Genomic DNA, 24,223 nt, shown 5'->3' on the forward strand with positions numbered 1-24,223 from the left:
CTTAAATCCACCCTTCTTTGGCTGTGTTTGAATTTCAGTTAGGATGTCTAAAACCACTTTCAGTGAGATACTTGTCTACCTAAATTAAGGCCACAGGAGATCTCCCTAGGTGAGCATGGAGTAGTGTAGCTTGGAAGATCTCATACTGCATTGTAGGGCTCCTGTACAATCCCTCTGTGATTTCAGAGCCACTTCAGAGGCAGAGAATCTGTGGGGTGCTTGTGGCTGTGGTGCTGATGGTGGTGGGCAGGAGTCCTGGGAAGAGAAGGGAGCTGGCTGAATGGACACGGGGGATGTGCTGGTTGCCAAAATTACCATCTCTGTGGTGGCAAGCAGTTTGATGTCTCCTTCTTACTTAGTAATCACTAAGTGCATCTGCAGTTTTCCTGTCATCCCATTCTGCTCATTTCCCATTCCAATCTTGGGAGCCGCTATCTCAGACCCTTTCCAGCTTCTGAAGCTTTACCCATCACAGGCCCAATTCTGCCAGCTACAGAGACATCAAGGAGATTAGAAAGCAGCTGAGAAAACTTTAGTGAGGAGGGGCAACATGACCCAAGGCATCCCAGTAAGCAATGTCTTTAATGTTGGTCACTTGACATATGAAAACATAACCAGGAGTTGTGTGGCTTCTTCAGTTTTGGTGCTGATTCTTATGGAATCATAGAATGGTTTAAGTTGGAAAGGACCTCTCTAAGATCATCAAGCCAAACCATTCCCCCAGCACTGCCAAGGCCACCACCGACCCATGTCCCCAAGTGCCACATCCACACAGTTTTTAAATCCCTCCAAAGGTGAGGAGTCCACCACTGCCCTGGGCAAACTGCTTCATCGTTTAGCAACCTTTTCTGTGCTGAAATTTTCCCTAATATCAAACCTCAACCTAATGTTTTTTGTCCCCACTTGGATCTGATGAAACACCTGAAGGTGCATCCTTGTGACCAGTATGAAATTAATTGAAGAGGCTTCACCCAGCAGCTGGTAGTCATCACAAAAGCAGCTGTAAGTTATGCTTCCTCTGGCAGGAAAGCAGTTATATGAATGGTGCCACAGTCTTTGGAGATGTCATGTTGGAGATTTGGGCTTTGCAAGACTCAGGAGAACAGATATGACCGTCCTGCTGCTTGTCGTCTGTCAACTTTGGATAGAAAGCAGTTTTTGAGGATTCTTTGCTTGGTGGAAGTGTCAGATCCATTTCCAATGTCACATTTGGACACTTCTGTAAAGCAGCTACAACCATGCCTTTCTTATCTCCATTTTACAAAGTAGCCTGTGGCTAACGGGGGCCTGCAGAAGGTCAGTGGAAGACTGCCAGTGTCATTAAGATGTGATGGGATATTATTGATACTCTGTGGCAAGTGCATCATGTTTTCTGAGCTTTTCCCTGCTTTTAAAGCCCATTACAGCATCCTAGATCCTCAATGTATAACAGGAAGATCCTGGGCAGGATCAGACAGATTTTCAAGGAGCTGTTTCTTCTCCCCGGGTACAAACTGCCAGTAAACTGGCAAGGAGCAAGTCAGACCCTTGTGTTGCATAGCCCACACTCCCATGAAGGACTGGGACTTTTCAAAGGGAAGAGGAGGGTTTTTGTAGGATTAAATTGGCATGTACACGTTGGGATGTTTTTCAAGTGAGGGTGACTGAGACATGGGATCTTCACATGATCTCTCTGGGCTGAACTAGACTAAGCAGCAACTTCAGAGAGGAGAAGAGACATCTCTTGGTGGCACAGTCGTGAGGAAAAGACATTGGCTCTTAAGCCAACTGCAGATAGAATATCCGTTGTGTGAGAATGTTTCCAGCACACCACAAGGGACTTGGGAAAGGAAAGGACCATGCTTCAGCCATGAGGATCTGTCAGAAATGTCCACTGGAGGGACTGCCACTACTATGACCATATTCAAGTTGATGCCAAAATTCCCTTTTTCTTTGATAGTGCAGCATATGGATCACAGGGATCATGGGTCATGTTAAAAAAAAAAAAAAAAAAAGAAAAAATAAAAAAAAAAAGCTTGTTGAATTATAAACTATTGCTTGCAGTCTTATGGTATTGAAAAACTTCATGCACTTGGAAGGTGTCCAGCAGGAAGTGCCACAGACTGAAAAGGTTCTCCTGCTGCCTCTGGTTCTACCCATAGTGAAAGAAAATAGAAGCCACCTGCTGTGTGTAAGACTGTGAAGTTGTCACTTTGTAAATAAGAGGTTTCATAACTGTTGCACTGTCCCAAATCCTAGGAGTTTACAAGATCTTGAAGCTCCTTCAGGCTGAAGTCCTGGTCTGTCGAAAAGAAGATGAGTGGAAGCCTGGTTCTGGGGGATTGCATAGATGGACATGGAAAACATACCTTATTTTAATAGTAATGGTGAAATGGAAATATTCTTGGATGTAGCCCTTATCACCTGGGAGCAAAACTGAGGGTCAGGCACACCTGGCCAGAGGAGGCTGTACCAACACTGGGGATAACACAGAAAGGTTCTTGCTTAGAGGTTCCTAAACTCCCTGAGGCCTATCAGGTGTGTTTATAGGTCACCTTAAGAATTTATCCCAGTTCTGCCTGCATGTCTCCTCTTTGTGTCACCATCCACCACAATGGAACAGTGGGGAGGTGTTGAGGGACCTCCTGCCATCCCACCTCACTTCATCTCAGCTGGAGAGACGTGGTCAAACAGCATGCTGAGCTGCACAAATGGGGGTGGTGGGCTTTGAAGCGCACAAGGGACAGGAAAAAACAGACTGGGGCACATAGAAAATACAGAGGAAATGTATATTTTAAAGAAAAAGAGAGGTCCCAGAGGCACTGAAATAGCTCAAATTATAAATATTCCAATAACAACCTCATAACGCTCTTAAGGCCCAGGTAAAGCCATTCCTCCCAGACCCCCAAGCTGGTGCAAGCTAAGGAAGTTGTAAGGAAAGCTTTTCAGAGCTTTGCAGCCCTTTCTCAGGATGAGCTTGGGCTACCTGGACAGACTGCAAACCAAACAGCATCTGTGGTGCCTCCCAGTAATAAGTGATGTGGGCAGTATTTATTCCCAATATTGGCTGAAAAAGTCTCTTTTTTTCCAGGGAAAAGCAAACCCAGGTCATCAATGTGATTTATTTTAGTGATTCTTTAAATAATCTGCATGTAAGAACTCCAAGCAATGGTGTGGTTATAACTATACTTACTGGATAAATGTATTTATTTATGGATGGGATGCTTTACTGCTGACAGCACAGTTTGTTTTTAAGCCTGACCAGGGTAGAGGAAATACATACAAATAAACAATAAACCTAAACAACACTAAAATAACATCAGTTAAAACAATTAGAGTTACTTCCACTCGCAAAGTATTGTTCCCATTTTGCTACAACATGGGAAAAAGCTCCATTTCCTAAGTCAGCTTGTAACTGATTTGGGATTTGCGGATTCTGGTAACAAAAGGGGATTTCTTTTGTCTGTTATTTATACTCTTCCTATGGCACCGTGTGTCCGTGTCGGCGTGTCTGGAGCACCCTGTCTCAGTGCAGCAATGTCTCCAGCCTGTCCCATCTCCGTGCCTTAGCTGGGCCTGGCTGGGCTTCTCCTCCTGCCCGTCCTGCTTGTGCTGGTGTGAACTTATTTGCAGAGGCAGTTCCTCCTAGGAGACTTTGTCCTGGTTTTTAAAGTTTTATTATCTCTGAATTACGTATAATTCAGGAGCTCAGGGGCCAAGAGTTAAAAATAGACCCCGGAAAACACGCTGTCAGTAATCAGCAGAAGGCGTCAAGGAAGGTTCAGGCCATGTTTTAATTGGGATGTTTTGCCTAATTATTCTAATGCTTTAATTGCATTTGCATCCTTCACCCCGCACAGGGAGTTTGATGCCAGGTTGTGCTGCCATTCTCTGTGTGTTTTGTGCCATCCCAGAGCTGGCAGCAGAGGGCTGAGGTGGCACAGCTTAGCTGCCACCAAGTATTTTGTGCCACTGAGTATTTTCAACTGAGTGTCACTGAGTATCTTCAAGTATTGTCTTGCCTCTAGCTGTGTGTCTGCTCTCTGTCAGGAGCCAATAACAAACACCAAGGAGAGGTGATGGGAAAATAAGTGTCTGAATGACACTTGATTGAGTCTAGGTCTGCATGTGTAGAGTCTGTGATTCACCCATCATTCTGTGAGAAGGGCACACCAGAGCATTCACACTCAGCAAGTGGGAATCCAGGACTTTGTGTCCTTGGGGCCAACAGGGGAGGGCAGAGCCCTGCAGGGAATACTGCAGGTGTTTTTAGTGATAACTCAAGAGTGATGTTTAGCCATGACAGTCCTGATCACAGTCACAGCCGTCCCACCCTTTTCTTTGGAAAAAGTCTCCTCCACAGTGCTCATCAGTGAGGCATGTGTGCTGCAGCCACACCAACCTTTGGTGACAATCTGTGGTTTATGTTGTACACCCCAAAGATGCATTTAACCAGGAAATCCTCCAAACTGCAAGGAATTACTTAGAATCATGGAATTATTTAGAATCATAGAACCATATAACAACCTGGTCTGGAGGGGACCCACAAGGATCGTTGAAGTCCAGCTCCTGGCCCTGCACAGGACATGTCTAAGAATCCCACCCTGTGCCTGACAGTGTTATCCAAATGTTCCTGGAGCCTTCTCTGGGGCATGTTGCACTATGCCATGACTCATCAGGCCAGCACATCCTACTGTCAAGGTCCCACAGAACATCTCTTTTCCACAACAGAACTTCTTAGATCCATGGTGGCAAAACCCAGAAAGTTGTGCTCCTTTTCCAGCTCATGGAGGTTGAAGAAGGTGTCCTTGGAGGCTGCCAGGACCCACATGCACAGTGTTGTGGGTGAGGAAGGATGGTAGAGTCACAGCCATCAGGTACTGCAAGGGTTTACCTGCCTTTTATCTTGTGTAGGGAATATTTTGCAAAATTGTTCCTTAGATATTGAACACTAATTATTTGACACCAATATGCTTATTCAGAGGCAACTGTTACTGTAAGCACCTTACAGGAAATATGAATAGCTTGCAATTTAAAGGAACAGATTTATCACTTACATTTTAACAGAGAGGAAATAATTTCTGTGTGGCTTCCTGACAGTGTTTGGTGTCCTTCCACGGCCTCCAAACCAGGTCAAGGCTTTGGTTTGTGCCTCAGCTCTCTCCTTCCAAGATGTAAAAAATTCCCCTTGTGGCTGACAGACCAGAGCCATGGGAATTCCTGGAAGAGAAAGAGGCAAGTGGCCGCTGAGGACAGAGTCCTGCTGAAAATGCTGACAGGACTTAGAGATACTCATGTGTGTTGCAGCACAGTGTATCACTGAGTCATGGAATTACAGAAGGATTTGGATTGGAAGGGACTTCAAAACTCATCTCATTCCAACTCCTGCCATGGGCTGGGATACCTTCCATTAGAGTCACCTCCAGCAGAAATGCCGGCCTTGGGTGGATAGAGGTGATGGGGGTGCTGCCTGTGGCACTTTTGCCATGTTTTTCATGTGCAAGGGGCTGGGATGGTTGTACTGAACACACACTGACACATTCAACCCCATAGGCATCATGGTTATGGGACTGGCACAATAGAAGTTAAATGTATCTGCAGTTCTGTGCAGTCCTGGACTTCCCTGCCTTGGACAGTCCATCCTGAAGTCAGATGAAAGCCTTGTTGCGGGGTGTTGGAATTCACTGGGTGGGTTTCTGGAACCACAACATATTTATCTTTTTACGCTCCCTCCAGCCTTTGTATTTCTGTTCCCTTTGCACAGGCAGATGGGGCGTCCTCAGCGATTCCAGCCCCACCTCACCCTTCCCACTCCCCCAGAAAATAAATCCCACCCTGAACTTTGAGTGCAATAAAACTGAGTGAAACTCCCAGCTCCTACCTCAGGCCTAATAACCTGTTTGTTCTGTTCAGGCCTTCTGCAACCATTTGTTTAAGATAAGCAAGGGCGGATGTTTCTTGAGGGCACAAAAGGCTCTCAAGATAAAGCTCCTGCAGGACTGATTCTGTGCTGTGGCTGGATCATTTCCTTCTCTCATCACCTGAGCGTTGTTTTTTTCCATCAGTCCAGTGCTTTCCTCAGCCTTCTGTTCACAGTCAGGGTTTCAGTGTTGCTGTTTCCTATTCAGGTGTCTTCAGCTATCTGATGATCACAGGCTGGTGGTGTTTCTGCTGTATGGGGAAACGTCTGTGAAAGAGGCTGAGCAAGTTGTTGTGAGTGAAGGCAGTTGCTCTGTGGGTTGAGGTTTCACATCTGAAAGTCAGGCTGTAAAACCACACAGATGAAGCAATGAAGCCAAACCCCTAGAAGCCCCTCGAATCTTTGTGAAACACCTACAAGGTGTTTGAGGTGTTTGGAGGCAACAGCTGCATTTGGGAATACAGCAGTGGAGGAGAAGGAGGAGGAGGGAGGGTGCAGGATGGTCCCAGACAGGACTATCCCTTTTGTAAAGCTGTTGTTTTCAGGTGCCAGAGACGTTGCTGTGATTTGCTGCGTCAGGGTGGTCAGCCATCTTCTCAGGGAAGAATCAGTGGCAGGAAAAAGCTCTGCCTCATTCCTGTTTGTCAGATTGTGACTTGAGAATGTTCATGGAAGAGAAGCTGGACCTGCCCCAGCCCTGAGCCCCCTGCCCTGGGCTGATTCCCCAGCGTGGGCAGCAGGGGAGGGGGGATTCTGCCCCTGTGACCCTGTGCTCAGGTGAGACCCCACCTGCAGAGCTGCCCCAGCCCTGGGCAACAACAGCACAAGGACGTGGAGCTGCTGGAGCCAGCCCAGAGGAGGCCACGCAGCTGCTGCCAGGGCTGGAGCCCCTCTGCTCTGGAGCCAGCCTGGGAGAGCTGGGGCTGCTCCCCTGCACAAGAGAAGGCTCCAGGGAGAGCTGAGAGCCCCTGGCAGGGCCTAAAGGGGCTCCAGGAGAGCTGCCCAGGGACTGGGGACAAGGCCTGCAGGGACAGCACACAGGCAATGGCTTCCCAGTGCCAGAGGGCAGGCCCAGCTGGGATATTGGGAAGGAATTGCTGGCTGGGAGGGTGGGCAGGCCCTGGCACAGGGTGCCCAGAGCAGCTGGGGCTGTCCCTGGACCCCTGGCAGAGTGGTGGAACTAGATGGTATTTAAGGTCCCTTCCAATCCAAATCTTTCTAAGATTCTACTAATTTACCATCCCCAGTAAAGCAGGCAAAGCTGGTGTCCTCCTTCAACTTCTTCAGATGATCCTGCTGCAAAGGAGGCATGAGAAAAATGATGACAAAGTCTTTTTTGTAGCAGGGTAGTACTAAACCCAACCATTTCCCTCCTCTGTTCCTTCCCCTTTTCCTTGTGTACCTCCCAAGACAGTATCCCTCAGGTTACTGGGCTAGGGTATGGGGTGGGATCAACAGAGGGATGTTGATGGAGAGAGGCAGATATCGGTGGGGAAAGAGGTAGAGGCTCTTGGATTGCTGCAGAATGCCAGCAAGATCTTGAAAGCTTTTTATTTTTCTTTCATTAAGCTTTGATGTAAATGTGTCTGGGGAGCAGCTATTTGGATTCCCATGGGCAGGTGGGCAGGGATGAAGCTTGACAGACACTTTCCTTAGAAAGATAAAGCACAAAATGAGTGCATGTGCCTTCAAATGTGCTGCCTGTGGCCTCTGTTTGCAGCAATTCCAGTGGATGACAGATTTCCCTAGCTGGCCATATGACAGTCACCTGAGCTTGACAGACATCACCTTGTCCAAGAGTTGTTTTCCTCAAAAAAATCTAAAAATGTGTATGCACGTCACAACACAGCTGATCTCTTGGGGACTGGCCCAGAGGGCAGACCATTCCTGAACAGCCCTTCTTTTCCAGAGCTTTTGGCCTTTCTTGTTAGAGTACGCATGTTTATGATTTAAATTGGAACATATGTGCATTAGAAGTCCCATGGGCATCTCAGGTTCTGCTCCAAGCTTCCCACCATGCAAACCACAGAGTGTTTAGCTCCAAAACTGAAAATTAACCCTATTAACAGTTCTTCCTGTGACCATGGGCTCCTTGTGCTTTGCTTTTCCCAAACCCATCACTTTCAGAACCAGCAGCACTGAAATACTGGTTTGTTACCGTCTCCAGCCACCTGTGAATAAATATCAAAATAAAAATGAGGGAAAGAGACCAAATGCGATCTTGCTGTCCCACTGAGGAGTTGCAAACCTGCCTATGAAAACCATGAGCAGACCTGAGTTGTGTTGTTTGATTGAGTTGCGTTTGATGGTGTCTCTGGCCAAAGCAGGAGAAAAACCCATTCCCCTTCCAGACCCACTGCAGAGCAGAGGGTGTCTTCTGCCTTGAGAGACATTTTCCTTTGGGAAATCCTTCAATCCTTCAGGGATTTTGACTTCAGAAGGAGTGTGTCTGCTGACAGATGGAAGAGTGCATTTCAGATCCATGTTGTCCTCAGTGAGCTGGCTCTGCTGAAGGCACTTCCACGGCTGTCCTGCGTGACAAATGATGGACAGCAGCCTCGAGACAAGAGCTATGTTATCAAAGCTCTCACCATACCCTTGGGATTCTATCCCCACCCACCCATCACCTTTGGTCTTCTCCAGCCACTCCGCCCTACTTGCAATTTGCTGATATTTCCTTTTACATCAGCATGCTGCACAGAAAAAAAAAAAAAAAAAAAAGTCAACTTTTCTCCCTTCCAAATTTAGCTTTGTTTAGGCACCAAAATAGACAAGAGTAGGGATTGGTGACTGGTTTTTTCCAAAACATTGTCTCACAACGAGGACTGAGGAAGGGAACTGCTCAGCTGGAGAAAGATGTTTGATTTTTGTAAATGGGGACACAAAGTTCTCTGTTGAAGCACAGGCAGTGTCCAGGAGTGCTCCTTGGATTAGGAACTTATTCCAATGTAATTAATTCATCTCTCATCCCATTGATGTCAGCTGCTGGTGGGTAGAGGTCTGAGGAAGCACAGGGGTTCTGTGCAAGAAGAACATGCAGGAATGTGTCACTTTATGTATGGTTTTTAGTTGGAAAGAGCAGAAAGGCAGCTCCTGAGACTTTAATGAGGTCTTCACTTGAGGAAATTGGTCCTTGTGTGGAGCGCAGATAGTTTCATTTTTCCAAGGTAATTATATTTACACATGTGTCTGCAATGCAGCTTAAATTCTTAAAGACACTCCAAGCCTGCTGTGGTAGTACAACATTTAGAAACAGCCTTGCTAATTATTGTACTATTTTTAGCCTCATTTCCTAAACTAGCTCTAATGGGATTGGACAATGTGTCTCCTCCTTCTCCTCCTTTTCTCATTCAGTTTGGTATCTGTTGGCCAGTTTCAAGTAGTTTTTCAAAGGAGCAGAGATCTCAGAGATACCAAGCTCCTCCTGTGCATTCAGTGAAAATAAATGATTGGGAAAGTGAGTGTTGAGGAACACTCAAACCACAGCCCTCAGCAGTGAAGCAGTTTCAGTATGAGCACCCTGGTCTGGTGGTAGGTCCCTGCCTGTGGCAGGTGGGTTGGAACTGGATGATCTTTAAGGTTCCTTCCAACCTGAACTGTTCAGGGATTCTGTGATTCTAAGCTATTACAGAATCATGGAATTCTAGAATATTCTGAGTTAGAAGCCACCCACAAGGACCATCCAGTCCAGCTCCTGGCCCTGCACAGACACCCCAACAATCCCACCCTGGGCACCCCTGGCAGCGCTGTCCAAAGGCTTCTGGAGCTCTGTCACCATTCCCTGGGGAGCCTGGGCAGTGCCAGCACCCTCTGGAGGAAAAACCTTTCCCTGATGTCCAACCTAAACCTCCCTGGCTCGGCTCCAGCCGCTCCCTGGGTTCTGTCCCTGTCACAGGGAACAGGGATCAGAGCTGTGCCTTGGGAGGAGCTGCGGACCCTAGTGAGGTCTGGCCTCAGTCTCCTCTTCTTGAGGCTGAACAAGTGCAGTGACCTCAGCCACTTTCTCATGTGGCTCCTCCAGACCCCTCACCATCATTGTAGCTCTTCTTTGGACCTTTTCTAATTAGCTGTATGTTTTGGCTGGGTGAATTCCTTATGGCTTGAAGTCTGGAGGAGCGAAGCTCTCCAAATGGAAAGGCTCCAGCTGCCATGGGATCTGTAGGGTTGCTGCAGCAGCAGTTACTCCAGGCTTTTTGCAGTGGTCAGGATGGATGGTCACAATAAACCCTGTCTGTCCTCAACTTGGTGGTGTCTTCTCTGGCCTAAATTCATCATCATCCCGAGGAACCTTTCTCCTCCATTACATCTTCTACTGGAGAAACTCAAAATACTGTTATCTCAGTAACTGCTACTGAAATAAACTGTCCAGATTTCCAAAGGCTCTTCACACGGAGAGGGACTTTTTTCTCAAGTCAGTGTGTTATGTTGTCATGCCAGTGTCACAAAGCTGCTGCTGGATGAGGCATATCCCCACCCAGCCCTTGCCCTTGCCCAGGCTGCTCCCTCATGGCCCCTCATATCTGGTGATTCCCAGAAGCGGCTGGAGCTCCAGGCTGAGGTAGATGGTGATGGAAATGAAAGGAGCAACTTTTACAGGGCTTTTATTACCAGCTGGGGAAGGACAATACTGCATAAATAAAATTCATTATGGTTATGACAGCTTTGTGGTCCCTGGAAAATAAATAATACTTTGCACTTATGTAGGGCCTTTCATCCAGGAACCTCTAAGCTCTGTGTGAGCATTAAGAAAGCTTCATCATGCCCATAGTAGGATGGTAAATACAGCAGCCCCCTTATCAGATGAACAGACCATGTTAGAGTCAGCACCTTCAGTGGAAAGAGGGCTCTGGGAAGGCAGCAGCTGGAGTTACACACAGCTCTGCCACTGCCTTGTCTTGGAATCATAGAATCCTAGATTGGTTTGAGTTGGAAGGGACTTTAAGGTCATCTCATTCCAACCCCCCTGGCATGGGCAGGGACAGCTTCCACTGTCCTAGGTTGCTCCAAGCCCTGTCCTACCTGGCCTTGGACATTTCCAGGGATGGGGCAGCCACAACTTCTCTGGGCACCCTGTGCCAGGGCCTAACCACCCTCATAATAAAGACTTTCTTCCTAATTAGTAGTAAAAAATTTCTTCCTAATATCTCATCTAAATCTACCCTTCTTCATTTTGGGCTTGGGCACATGGTTTACCATCCTTGTCGGCTCAGTTGTTTCCTGTAAGGTGGATCCCACCTGTCCTTGCTGCAGGGGTGGCATGGGCTGGCTCATTCATGGTGGGCAGGCTCAGTGAGGTGCTCCTGAAGGAACCAGGTTCCTTCTTGGTTGAAGGCACAGTCCCATCTGACCTACAAACTGTGCTTCCTGTTGGTTTCCACGAGTACCCTCAAAACGATGCTGAGCATCCTTCCTTCACAGACATTTTTTCATCTGTGTTTTGGATAAATATAGAAAGCAAGCAGCCCAGGGAAACTGGACAGTTTAGGTGCACCAGTGTGTCATGTGTGAAGTGGGTGAATTCCTTGTCTGTTGTGTGTATGGGATTTATACATACGTGATCCAATTTTTTGCCCTGCGTGATTTCTCCCATACAGAAATTGCAGATAACTTCATTCCCTGCTCCTTGCAACAGCCCTGAGAGGGTACAACACATCTGTGGATTTTCAGACCTGCTCTTGTAGGGTCTGGAATGTTGCGAGGATGTCTGGGGGGAAGCTGTTTCTTTTACCATGCTCACGTGCTGGGTGTACATCTCTGTCTCACTCTCACCCCTTCCTTGCTGATGCCTCCTGGAGCTGATGGCTGCTTTTCTCTCTGTTTTACAGGGTTACCATCCGTTGCCTCATGAAGCTGAAATCGCACACACCAAAAAACTGTTCAGAAGGAGGAGAAACGACCGGAGGTAGGTGGAGCCTCTTTAGTGCCTCGTCTGTTTGTTTTTTTAATCTTCTCTTCTTTGTTGCACATTTTCCTCAACTGCTTCATGGTGAGTCTTTGGACATTGCTGCTGTTCAGTAGTGTTAATATATAAACTCTTATTTCAGCACTAACATCCTGAAAATATCTCGGGATGTGTCCTGTATTGATCCAGAAGTACCCTAAGGACCTTCTCTTCCCCTTGTAGTTACTCCTGCAAAGCCAGATCCCCCAACTTGTACTCGAAGAGACAACTGGCAAGCTATTGTCTGTAACAGCTCAAGTCCTTGGGATTTGCTTTCTCTTTTTCTATTGAAGAGCAAAATTTGCTGAGTTTCAGGGTTGCGTGGAAAGTGGGTACGGTTTGGTTAAGAGGGGGTCACAGCCAGCCTTGGGTGTCTGTGGGAAGGAGGGGATGTGCTGTGCACACAGCCAAATTCCTGTGGCATTACTGATTTCAATCCATTGAGTTAATCAACTCAGTTGGATATTTAATTGTGTAAAATGCATGTTCAATTATATGAGGGCATCTAAAGTCCTTGATGGGAATCGTGACTATGGTTAAATGTGAAAAGAAGTGAGGAATAAGGGAGTTAATTGTACATGCAGCTTTATTTCTCCTGACTTGTTCTGCTCCAGCTGAGACAACACACCCAGGGCAATAAAGCAGCTCTAATACCATGATTTTGAAATATGACTGAACAGGAGAAAAAGTGGACAGTGTTTTCTCCTGGAATAAACTGTAATCTATGCCTGAGCTGTCACAGAGGGCATTTTTGGTGAAGTCCTGAAGACACCTTGGAGTGTGTCCTCAAATCACTTCTTGTCTCATGAACAGCTATGATATAACTAACTCTGCGTGGTTTGGTTTTCCTAAACTTCACTGAGGGTCCAAAAAAGAGCTAAAAAGAGTTTTCTCAGGCAACCTAGAAACATTCTTCTGTGGGCAGGATGGTTTGTCCACAGCAAACTCTGTTTCCTCTCCTTTTGGGGATCCCTCTTTTTTAGCTGTACACAATTCTAAAGCCAGCCTAGTCTTGTGATGTGGGTGAGTAGGAAAAGGTCTTAATTCAGCTGGGTTGCAGCCCTGTGATCACTAAAACATGGTTATAACCAGGTCTGCTGTGTTGCAAGATTGAGCTAGGTGTGTTTAACTGGCTCCTCTGAGGAACCACAGTGGACTTTAGGGAGTTCTGCTCCCATCTCTGGTGTTCCTCTGCCATACAAAGGATGCTTGATGCTTTGGGAGAGGAGACCCTTGGGACTGGGACGTCTTCTGCCTGAAGCCCCATGCCCAAGGCTGTGATGAGCCATGGAGCTGTGTGTTGGGTCTTCCCCCTCATCTAAAAAAACTTGCCAGTTGGAAGAATGGGAGGGAACACACCAGATGTGCATTTCTGTTTCTTTTTTTCTTTCTGGTCCCTTCAGATAAGCCATCAGCAGGCAGAAGCATTCAGCCCCCCAGGGCATCCCTGCCTCTTGCACAGATGGCAAGGAGAGATAGCAAAACAAACTGCCTTGGGCTGGGGCTGGAAGATCAAGGGGTGAGATACAGCCCTGGCCAAGTAGCACTAGGATAATGTCCTGGGAGAGGAGAAAAAAAGCCTTAAAATTCAATTGATCCGGCATCATTCCAGGGGAGACCTGGGGTCATTTCAGCCCTCAGCAGTCACAAATGAAAAAAAATGGAAAGAGCAGAAGGTATGCACTTCTGCCCAATTCCTCCACATTGCTGTCAAAGCTTAGCCAGAAAACCACATTTATTTCAGTTTGAAAAAGCTAAGAATCCAGAGTAGAAGGAGCTGGAGTGAAAAGGCAGTTTTTAAAGTAATTATTTAAAAGGAAAAGGCATGGTTCCCATCCCCTTCCTTCACCTTGGAACCTCATCAGCCTCCCTCTCCCCATGCCACTTGTTTTGCTGCTGGAGGTTTTCAACACTCCCTTTTGTATCTGTGGTGCATTTGGGACTAGGAGGGGAGGTTTAGTCCTTTTAGTGTCACTTGAGTTGCTCCAAGAGAGCACTTGCTCCTTAAAATTGATTTCTAGCAGTGAGTTAGCTCTCAGAATGTTTATTTTATGTGGAAAGCATGACAGAAGTATGGAGAGAAAAGGGCAGGAATAGAGGGGGGGAAAAAAGGGAATAGGAAAAAAACCCAGATGGTATCAGAACACAGACTACAAAGCTGTTTACAGTTTATTGCAGTGCTATTATCTTAATGTCCCAGCCATTATTCTGGGGCAGAAAAGCTCCATTCCGGAGCTGGTGGAGCCACACAGGTGACATAAAAATTCCTCAGGGTGAGGTTTTATGTTAGGCAAAACAGTCAGGAGTAATGGGCTTTTTGTTTAAAAACCTCATCTGGATATGGGGAGAATCAAAATTGCAAGAGTGTGGATGGGGCGTCAGGGGTAGTGAGGCTTGGGTGAAGCCTAGCAGGGCCATTGGGTGATACATGGGTTGGGAAGGGGCTGGGAAGCAGCTCTGGATGCCTGGACCCAAGGGAGGAGGGTCAGGTTTCCTGGAAAGGGATTGGTAGCAGCCAAGGATGGGAGTAGGGCTGGCATGCAGCAGGTTTGTCGGGAGAGAAGAGGTTGTCTTGCTAAGCTGGTTAAAAGCAGGTGTGGCCCCAAAGTCCTGGGCACATCTGGTCTTCATGGGGCAGCTTTTCCTCTACTCCTGAAGCTGATGGGTCCTGAAGCAGCACCCTGGGCCCCACAGGTAATGCCTGTATGGGGTGCATGAGTTCTTCCTGCCCAGCAGTTGCCTCATCCAAGGCTGACAAATCCCCAGTGACCATGGTGGGCATCTCCTGCCAGGTGCAGGAGTCATCCTCACAAGGCCATCCAGCCTGGGTCAAGGTGTCAACCCCCAGTTTGACCTCTGCTTGATGCACAGGTCCAGCTGGCCTTGCCTGGTGGTAGGTGACCTTTGGCTTGGCTGGAGTTTTTATATAACACAGCCATTACAAAAAAAGCACATTGGTACCCAGAAATCTGCCTTTTTCTTTTTCCAGCTGGTCTTACAAATGGTAGTGATTGCTTCCCAGAGTGTGTGTGGGCTTCTCTGGCCTCCCTGACAGTGACATTCAGATGGGGACATGGATTGGGCTAGTGAAGCACCTTTTGTTTCACATGCAGAACGACGACACTGATGTCCGGCCCTGCTATAAATAGCGCCTGTCCCTGCTTCCTTCCCGTCACCTTTCCTCGGGAAATGTTGTCCCTGTGCTGTGGAGGAGCACAGCTCACCTACCCTGAGGTCTGTGCCACACACCTTCCACTCTCTTCAGGAGAAGCTACACCAGGGGAGTGACCCACAGCTCTCTCCTGGCATATGTGTTGTGGTTTTATGTTCATCATGTCTTTTCCATTTTTGTGGATGCCTTATCCTTCAAAGTGTTCAAGGCCACACTGGATGAGGCTCTGAATAACCTGGCCTAGTGGAAGATATCCCTGCTTCTGGAGCTGAATGGTCTTCAGGGTCCCCTCCAAGCGAAATCATTTTGGAATCCTATGATTTCCCATGGATGCATTCATTTGTTGCATAAGATAGGTATGAAGAGCAAATTACAAGTCATTAAAAAAACTGAGCACATTTTTCATAGCAGCAGTCAACATCAGAGCCACACCCTGCTGGAGGATTTGGTTGCACAGGATGCTGTAAAAGCCTACAGGACATGGTGAGGTCCTTGCAGCAAAGAGCTTATGATCTGAGCAGAAGAGGTATCAACCTCCCCTGGCAGAAATCCTGCAGCCAGTGTCTTCTCTGTTGGCTTAGAGTCAGGAGGTGTGACTGCCACCTCCTGATGAGGATGGTGGAGGGCATCACTGCTTGCTGGGATGATGGAAAGAGAACAGCACAGGCAGGTCCAAAGGCACCAAAGGCCACTTAGTTTGACCTCCCAAAGGTAACCACCTCTAGGGAAGGAGGAAGTTTTCCGGGGTGGTGGCAGGACCTCTCCTGCAAGAAAAAAAAAACTCTGGGATATTAGGCGCAAAAGACCCATTTCTCAAGTCCTCTCCTCTGTCCTTTCCCAACCCAGTGCCTCTCTGCTAGCAGAGCACAAGCTCTGCTGGGATGTGATCTCCTTGGGCAGGTGGGCTCTGAGTTTGGCCCCTAGTTTTTAAAGAAATTCCAAAGCTCACATTTTTTTAAGCACTGCAAATTGACTTTGTGTTGCACAGGGTTCCTCCAACTCCTGTGGCCTCCTGGTGTGATATGTTTGGGATAGAGAGTCCAGCAAAGAATCCTTTGGCCTGGAGATGCATGGAAATACATGGACAAAGGCCTGCCCCAGCCTTGTAGGAGCAATAAAAAGCACTGCCAGTTCAGATATGATTTACAGGGAATGTATGGAGTTACAATGGGTTAAGACAGGTGGGGTTGTACCTACTTCTTGGTCTTCTGGTTAACATTACTGGAATGGTTCTGTGCTACTTGAGGAAGGGGACAGTTTGCCTGAGGAAAACCAAGAAAGGGTTGCTGGGGAAGTCTTAGAAAGTTTGCACTATTTAAATCAATTTGATCCAACATCTTGATGGAATCAAAAGACTAATCAGGCTGAATACCCTACCAAAAGCAAATCTTTGGGTGTGCACAGATGCTGGCTAATACCTCATGGCTCTTTTGGTGGTCCTTGTCTGTGGGCAAGAACAGGAAAGGATGTCAGAGAGAAGAACAACCCCATATCCTGGAGAGGATGGAGTAAAAGCCCAAGAGTTAATCAATACTGCTTCACAAATGGCCCCTAAATTCCTCTTTTCAGTAGAAAAAGTGGGAATCTCTTGTGCTTCTTCTGTGCAGCTGAAGTGTCTTCAGGCTTTGAGGTGACCAAAGCCATGAGGGGCTGCCCTGCCTGTCCCAGCCAGGATTTTTGGGGAACACAGCCAGCCCCAGGTGAAGGACCATCACCTTTAGCTGTGGCTGCACACTGTGTCATCTCCTCCTGTTGGATGAGATTTAAAGAGGGGTGTTTCTGCACCTGGGAAGTCCATCCTACATAAAGCCCCTGTGTGGAGAGCTGCAGGAGAAGGCTGCACAGGTCCTCCTGGCTTATACACAGAGCAAAGAGGCTCTGCAGCCTTCCCCATCTCCTTAAGCATGCCCGAAATACTTAAAAGATTTTAAGAACAGAATTACAGAAATGCCCCCAAGTTTTCTATAGCATTGTCTGACTTTATTTACTTCCTAGCATTAACTTGGCTTTGCACTTAAATGATCAGGAAAAAACAGTCTGGATTATTTTTTTTGTGTGTGTGTGTTTTCTGGACTTAATTAGATTCAGAGCTGGGGGAGGCAGAAATATCCTCCTTCCCTGGAGAGCCCCATGTGGCTGTCAGGGACAGTTTCCTCTTCCTGAAGCAGGAGGGTTGTGTAAGCACCACTGACCCTCCTGCTGACGCCCACGCCACACACTGGGTTATCTGGGGTGAGTGCACAGAGTGGGCATCCCTGTCCCAACTCCCCAGTCAGAGCCTACACTGCTGAGAAACCTCCTGGGGCTCATCCCAGCCCAGCCATGTGGCCCTGGCCTGGGTCTTTCAAGGAGGTGGTTCTGCCTAGGGACAGCCCAAAGGATGGTCACGGTGGGCTCAGGGCCAGGCAGGGAGCGTCCCATATCCGCTGGCGGCTCCACTGAGGAGCGTAGGCAAGCTGTGATATATTTCTTTTCCCATTATATTTAATTTTACAGACCCTCCGGGACACTCAACCACCTACAGTGATTAGTTCGACTGATTAAGCTGCTTTTCCTCTTGTGACAAACTCCTTTTGTGAAGGGTTTTCAATAGCCACGCTGCTCGGGACATTGTTCCTGTACAATTTCCTTTCAAAACACCATAAAGGGCACTCTACCGCTTCACCCTGTCATAAAACACCGCAGGAATCAGCTTGGCCCAGCTCGCTCCTTCAAGGGCAAGATCTCCTCATTCAGGGACAAGATACAGGGTCAGGTGGGAGTTGCAGGACCATGTGGTGCCAGAGTGAGATGGAGCCATGAGCAAGGGGGATTTAAGATGAGATAAGATGGAAAGGAAAAGTTTTCTGCCTTTTTTTTTTTTCCTTCTGTTTGTTAGTAAGAGGAACCAGAGTCACCCAGGGAAGATGAAGGATAAATAAACTTGAGAGCACAGAGAAGGAAATGCTGCTTCACACATGTCAGCTGGTTCAGCCTTGCCTGGCAGAGGCTGGAGGTGGATGCAGATACTCTCAAGGTACCCAGGGGTAAAAGGTGCAGGGGTAGAAGGGCAGTTCCTGCTGAAGAAACACACTTCTGTGAGCAGCAAGTGGATAAAACTGGGCATTTAATTAAGACTGGAAGTCAGAGGAAGGTCTGATTGACACTAAGGGAGTTACCAATAGAGGGAACTGGTGGGATTTGCAGCGGCACAAAGTCATTCCTCCCTGTGTTTGTGGTTACTCCCATGCCCTCTCATGAGACTGTTGGGTAGGACTTGTTGTCATTTGGATCTGGTTGGTCCAGCAGCTGCTCTCTAGGTAAGGTGATGATGGAGCAGGGCAGAGATGATATCAGGAAGGGTCAAGCAGGAGCCCTTTTGACCTGCCCAGCCATGCTGGCCAGACACAGTGGCATCACCCTGCCCACTGCCCTTCCTTCCGGGAGTTGAGGAGGAGGCTCTGCCGGGGGTCACAGCACAGGAACTCCACTCCTGGGAGAGGAGGTTGTTGAGAACAAAGCCCGCACTGGGCTCCCCATTGAAGGAGCAGTCCTCAAATGATCAAAAAGCCACCTCCTTACATCATATGGGCCTGCAGCTGGTGTGACTCAGCCGTGCTGCTGGGCAGCACTGCACCTTCTCGTCAGGAGGGAGCACTTGGAGGTGAGGTCTGGAGATTCTTTGGTTCCATCAAGACCTGCCTTTCACCATGGCTTGGTGAGCAGGACACAGCATGGCAAAGAGCAGTGGCTTTAAACTGCCAGGAGACAGGATTAGATTAGGTATTGAGTAGCAATTCTTGACCGTGAGGATGGTGAGACCCTGGCACAGGGTGCCCAGAGAAGCTGTAGCTGCCCCTGGATCCCTGGAAATGTCCAAGGCCAGATGTCACAGGGCTTGGAACAACCTGGGACAGTGGAAGATGTCCCTGCCCATGGCAGGGATGGCACTGGATGGTCTTTAAGGTCCCTTCCAACAGAAGCCATTCTAGGATTCTGTGATAGCCATGTGCAGTAATCTGAGCCCTGGTGCCTACAGGGCACAGGTGATTCAACAGTTCTGCAGAAGCCATCTGAAGTTCAACCAAATTTATATCTAGCATCTGTCCTGGGCCAGCTTATCTAAGAGTGAGTCACCTGCCCCAGCACCATCCCCAGAGCTGGACACATAGGGTCCTCCCATCATCCAAATGGTCCATGTGAAACACCAGGAGCAGTGAGGTGGAGCAGTTGGTATTTAGCATCCACTGGGGAATTTGTTTTGCCTGTCACCCATGTCTGAAGCTGTGGGAGGCTGAGTAGAGTTTTTCCACCCAGCTGCTCTCGTTTCTGGCATTGTGAGCAGCACTGGGACCTTACATGCTTGGGGGTGTCAGTGTAAATATTCCCAGCCATGCTTCACCCTCAAGGGCGGGTGGTGTGGCCACAATCCTTCTGGCAGAGCACACCATGGAAGGGGTGCCGTACTCACAGCTCCTTTCCTGATGCTGGCAACAGCCAAAAGAATTCTGCATTTTATGTATGTGCAAGGGTAAAGGACTTCTGTAAAAGCCAGAGAGCTCTGCAGGCTCAACACTAATGACAAGAGAAAGATAAACCTTTGTGAGTCCAACAGGACATGGTCCTCATGGGCAGGACGTCAGGGGATGTGTGTCCACTGCTGTTCTTCATATCTGCTCCTTCCTCCTTGTGTGCCTAGCTAAAGATGCATGCAGAAGGGTTAAAAGATACTCATATAAGCAAATTTAATCCTTTCCCTTTCATTGCTTCTTTTTTCCTCATGCCAGGAGGCAGTGGCAGGAGCAAGCCGGGTGCATTTCCCAGCCGCAGGGTTGTCACCTCTCTATTGAGAGTGGCTTTGCCATTACATAAAAACTCTAAAACACAAGACCTTTTATACCCTTTTTTTTTTCACAGTCGTGGTGACTGAAGTGACCCCTGTCCTGCAGACTAAATTTAACCCAAATAGCCAAGCCACCAGCAGACTTTATGGCATCAGGAGGTTTTTGCAGATTGTTTTTATCCATCTCTGCCACTGATTGAAAGACTTTATATACCACCAGCAAAGCTCTTTACTGTTATGAAACCTCGATAAGAAATGTATGGCCTGTGGATAGGCTCAGGGTCTTATGATGTTGCTTCACCAAAAGCAAAATAATTGCTCCAGAAAAAAAAAAACTCCAGAACTTCAGCTTATGGCTGTGGTGGAGGCTGTGGTGCAGGTGATTTTTATGAAAACTCAGTATTTTCTAGGTATCTTTTTACTGTGTGGTACCAGGGGCTGGTCTGGAGGTCAGTGAGTTGCTGTCACTGACGGCACTTCACGAGTGTTCCAGGCCAGGCTTGGAGCAGCCTGCTCTGGTGGAAAGTGTCCCTGCCCATGTCAGTGGTGGAAGAATGTGATTTTGAAAGTTCCTTCCAACCCAAACCAATGTGTGATTCTGTGATTTTTGTGAGCATTCTGGAATGGGAACAGGAGCTTATGGTGGATCTACAACTGAGCAGAAAGTTAGGAGAGCAGCCACTCTTTAAGTCCAAGGCTTTGGGGGGAACATGGAAGACATCATTCACATTTATCAGAGACTGCTGGGCTTCACCTCCATGATCACAGGTGCTATTTCAGGTGCCCTGGGTTGTCTCAAACTCCATACAAGGAGCTGTCAGATGCCAGACCTTATGATACCAGCACCAAAATGGCTGAAAGCCAAACAAGATGCTGTAAGGCATCTCCAGTGTCACTGCCATCTGGATCCCACTACCTGTGTCCATAGGTACATCGACCAGATCTGAACTGGAGGCCCAACTTCCCATTGTGCTCAGAGGGGATGTATTCAATGAAGTTTGGAGGATGCTTCACACCTACATTAGAAAAGTTAGCCTGTTCATCTTAGAGGGAACAGATTTCCTTGCGCTATTTTGCCTTCCCATGTTGACCAGAACCAAGGAAGACAAGAAAAACAAAACAACGTGGGAGGAGTTGAGCCAAAATACCTCACACTGGAGGGAATGCTGGGACAAGGATTTGTTTCTGGTCTCTCTTCAGCAAGAACAAACACTTCAGACTGAGCATCCCAGTCTCAGTTGGGATTAAGACTTTCATTAGAAGGGCATGTAGTGGTAGGACAAAGAGGAATGAGTTCACGCTGGCAGAGGGCAGGGTTGGATAGGCTGTTGGGAAGGAAGTATAGTATTGCTATTTTCTCCCCAGTGAGCTCCTGGCACAGGCTGCCAGAGAAGCTGTGTCTGCCCCTGCCCTGGAAATGTCCAAGGCCAGGTTGGATGGGCCTTGGAGCACCAGTGGAAGGTGTCCCTGCACATGGCAGGGGTTAGAATGGAAGGATATATAAGGTCCCTTCCAACCCAAACCCTAAGTTACATGGTGAGTTAAGTACCTGAACCCTTGTTCTTTTTCTTTTCTCTTTTGAAACCAAATATAACTCAACACACCAATCACAAAGCATACAGTGAATTAAAGAGAGACAGGTGAGATAGGACAGAGGCAATGGTGACACTTCCTAGGTCTACCAGCCAAACTGGCTTGGTGCTGCTGACGAGCAATTTTCAACACCAGCTGCTGGTCACTCAGCAGCCTGTGTGAGGTGTGGAGGAGCCTTTTCTTGCCCTTGTTTTTTTTTACAAACAGGTGTCAGCAGAACTGATATCATCACAGGTGGAAGAGTTTAGCCCTGAGCCCCTTAAAGGCTGCAACCCCTAGCTCATTGTCAAATCAATTACAAATTTACACCTTCTTCCAGAACTTTTCCTCAGGTAGAGAGCTGTTGGGTGGATGTCCAGGTGAATTATATGATATGTCCTAAGGTAGAAACAGGCTTAACTGGAGGAGCCTGAGGAGACCCCTGGAGTGGTTATCAGGAAGTGCATGACTGAGGTGCTTTTTGCACATTGCAGGCAAAACATGAGCTGGCCCAAGCCTTTGGAGTTGCGTGGGATTTTAGGAAATTGGTTGATGAGCTGTACCTTAGCTGTGTTGTGGATGTTTATGTGTTCCCTTAGATTTGGTCCTAAGTGTAAAGAGAAAATAAATGTACATTCTGAGGTGTGTTATGGACACATGAAATCATGGAGGGATTGGTAACTGTCCCTAAAGCAGTGTGATTTGTAGTCCTATGTAAAGGACTTACTTTAAAGCTATTTTTCTAACTTGTGTTTGAAGGACATTATTAATTTATTTTATGTATAAATCTGCCCCTCTGCATTTATTATTACCTAATTCTGTGTTCTCAAGCATCATCTTCTTCTTACAAAAAAATGGGTTTCCCTTTTGCTTTTTTCCTTAATCTTGCACTGAGTGTTAAAGAAACACATAACCAAGCTGTCCTAGCGTTTTGTCTCACAAGACTTTTTTTCTCAATGGACCTTCACCAAAAGAAATCTCCATGCTTATTCCAGCAAGCATCCCATTGGCAAGTCAAGAGGTTGGGATGCATCCTCTTTGGGCCAGGTAGTTCTCATACTGGAAAGATTTAAGAGAATCACAGCCATCACTCGGAGTGTGACATGTAAGGTATTTGTTTGAAAACTCTTTAAAGACAGCACATATTCCTGCAGTTTTCATGCTGTCTTGAAGGGGTTGCACTATTTCCAGAGCCAATCCATTCATGGCCGGTGTTAAAGCTCCTCTCACAAATAAAAATAGTCACAAGAGCGGCTCTCACCTCGGGTTTGAAGATTGCAAGTTATATTGGGTGAAGGCAAAGGTGAACGTGTTTTACGGCTGGCATGAATGTGTCAGTTTAAAGGCTGTGAAATTTGGAAGAGCCTTACAAACCCATTCCCAGAGGTCAACAGGACAAAGCTCTCCTGCTGAGCGAGTGAATAGAAATGAGTTCATAATTACAGAGTATAGTAGCTTTTTCACCGTTTTAATTGAGGTTTTTCAGAAAGGAAGAGAACTTAAAACAATACAGAAATGTCTTTTGTTCTTTCAGGGCCATTTGCTGAGGGCTTTGCAGTGAGAGGAGAGGATGTTTATTAAAAACAACAATATCAAGACATTATTTTAGGGCCAAAGGGCCATTCCTAGCTGGAACAAAATTAAATGCTTGAGGTGGACTGGGCACTCACTGAAAATTAGCACTGAGCGAAATGATTTACAGCACATTGCTGAACTTCTGTTGGAACAGAAGAAAGAGAGAGGAGGGGAAGGAATTGAAGAAGTTGAATCACTCCTTTCCTTCTCTGTAGGACTTCCAAATCAAATTAATTAGGTTTAACAGCACATGGGTCTGAACCCTTGAAGCTGCATCTGGAAGTCAGGGGTTTATCCTCATCCTTATGCTCCTGTATTCTCCATGCCCTCCTGGGAGCTGATGAGACTTACTGGAGGGGACTTCAGGGGTGCAGAGGGAACACCCCAAACCCAATGGGGTTGTCACAGCCATCCATGCCGGGCAAACTGTGGGGGAGTTGGGCTGTGGAAAACTGCCTCTTGTCCAAGAGAAGCAAATGCAGGACCGATATTTTTATTTTTTTTTTTCTTTTTAAGGGCAAAAGTGAGTCTGCTGATGTACTTGTCTGCAATGGAAAATAGCAGTTCTAGTATCTAGATAAATCACAGTGTTTAGAATGTAATGATGCAAGAAACTCTTCTAAGCGGCTTAAGCACAGATGTTAAAATAATAGGTGCAGTTCTCCAATATTTAGAAAATTCGAACCAGTGATGAAGGACAGGTCATGTTTTCAGGAACAACTGCAATAAGGGTGCATCTTCAAAAGGAATCATAGAATGGTTTAGGTTGGAAGGAGCCTTGAAAATCGCCTCATTCCAACCCCCTGCTGGGTGTGTGCAGGGGCACCTTCCACTATCCCATCTTGCTCCAAGCCCAGTCCAACCTGGCCTTGGACACTTCCAGGACTGGGGAAGACACAGCTTGTCTGGGCAACCTGTGTCAGGGCCTCACCATCCTCACAGTCAATAATTTCTTCCTAATACTTAATTTAAATATCTTCTTCTTTAGTTTAAAACCATTCCTCTATGTCCTAATCATAGAATATGTTCAAATGGAAGGATCCCATAAGGGTCATCAAGTCCAACTCCCAGCTTCTCACAGTACTATCTAAAACTAAACCGCACAGCTAAGAAAGCTGTGCCAGCTGAAGGTGAGCCACCTCAAGAACAAGATGAAGGAGTTCTTACTGCAGTGCTGCTGCTTCATGATGAGACTTCTCAAGGACTTAAGTGTCCATAGTCGTGGCAGTCCCAGCAGTGGGT

At 47.1% G+C, this 24,223-nt stretch overlaps 1 protein-coding gene across 2 annotated transcripts in view; it reads left to right on the forward strand.

Moving 5' to 3' along the window:
• Window positions 1-24,223, forward strand: part of CTIF (cap binding complex dependent translation initiation factor) — a 146,705-nt gene that overhangs the window by 67,072 nt on the left and 55,410 nt on the right. For both annotated transcript variants that reach the window (XM_014257058.2, XM_014257059.2), the window contains exon 7: window positions 11,725-11,801. In XM_014257058.2, coding sequence (XP_014112533.2) covers window positions 11,725-11,801 — 77 coding nt within the window. The remainder of the gene's footprint in view (window positions 1-11,724; window positions 11,802-24,223) is intronic.

The sequence above is a fragment of the Pseudopodoces humilis genome, chromosome 4 (assembly GCF_049639895.1).
Source record: "Pseudopodoces humilis isolate 2021_Gansu_Grassland_sample_001 chromosome 4, ASM4963989v1, whole genome shotgun sequence".
Lineage (NCBI taxonomy): Eukaryota > Metazoa > Chordata > Aves > Passeriformes > Paridae > Pseudopodoces > Pseudopodoces humilis.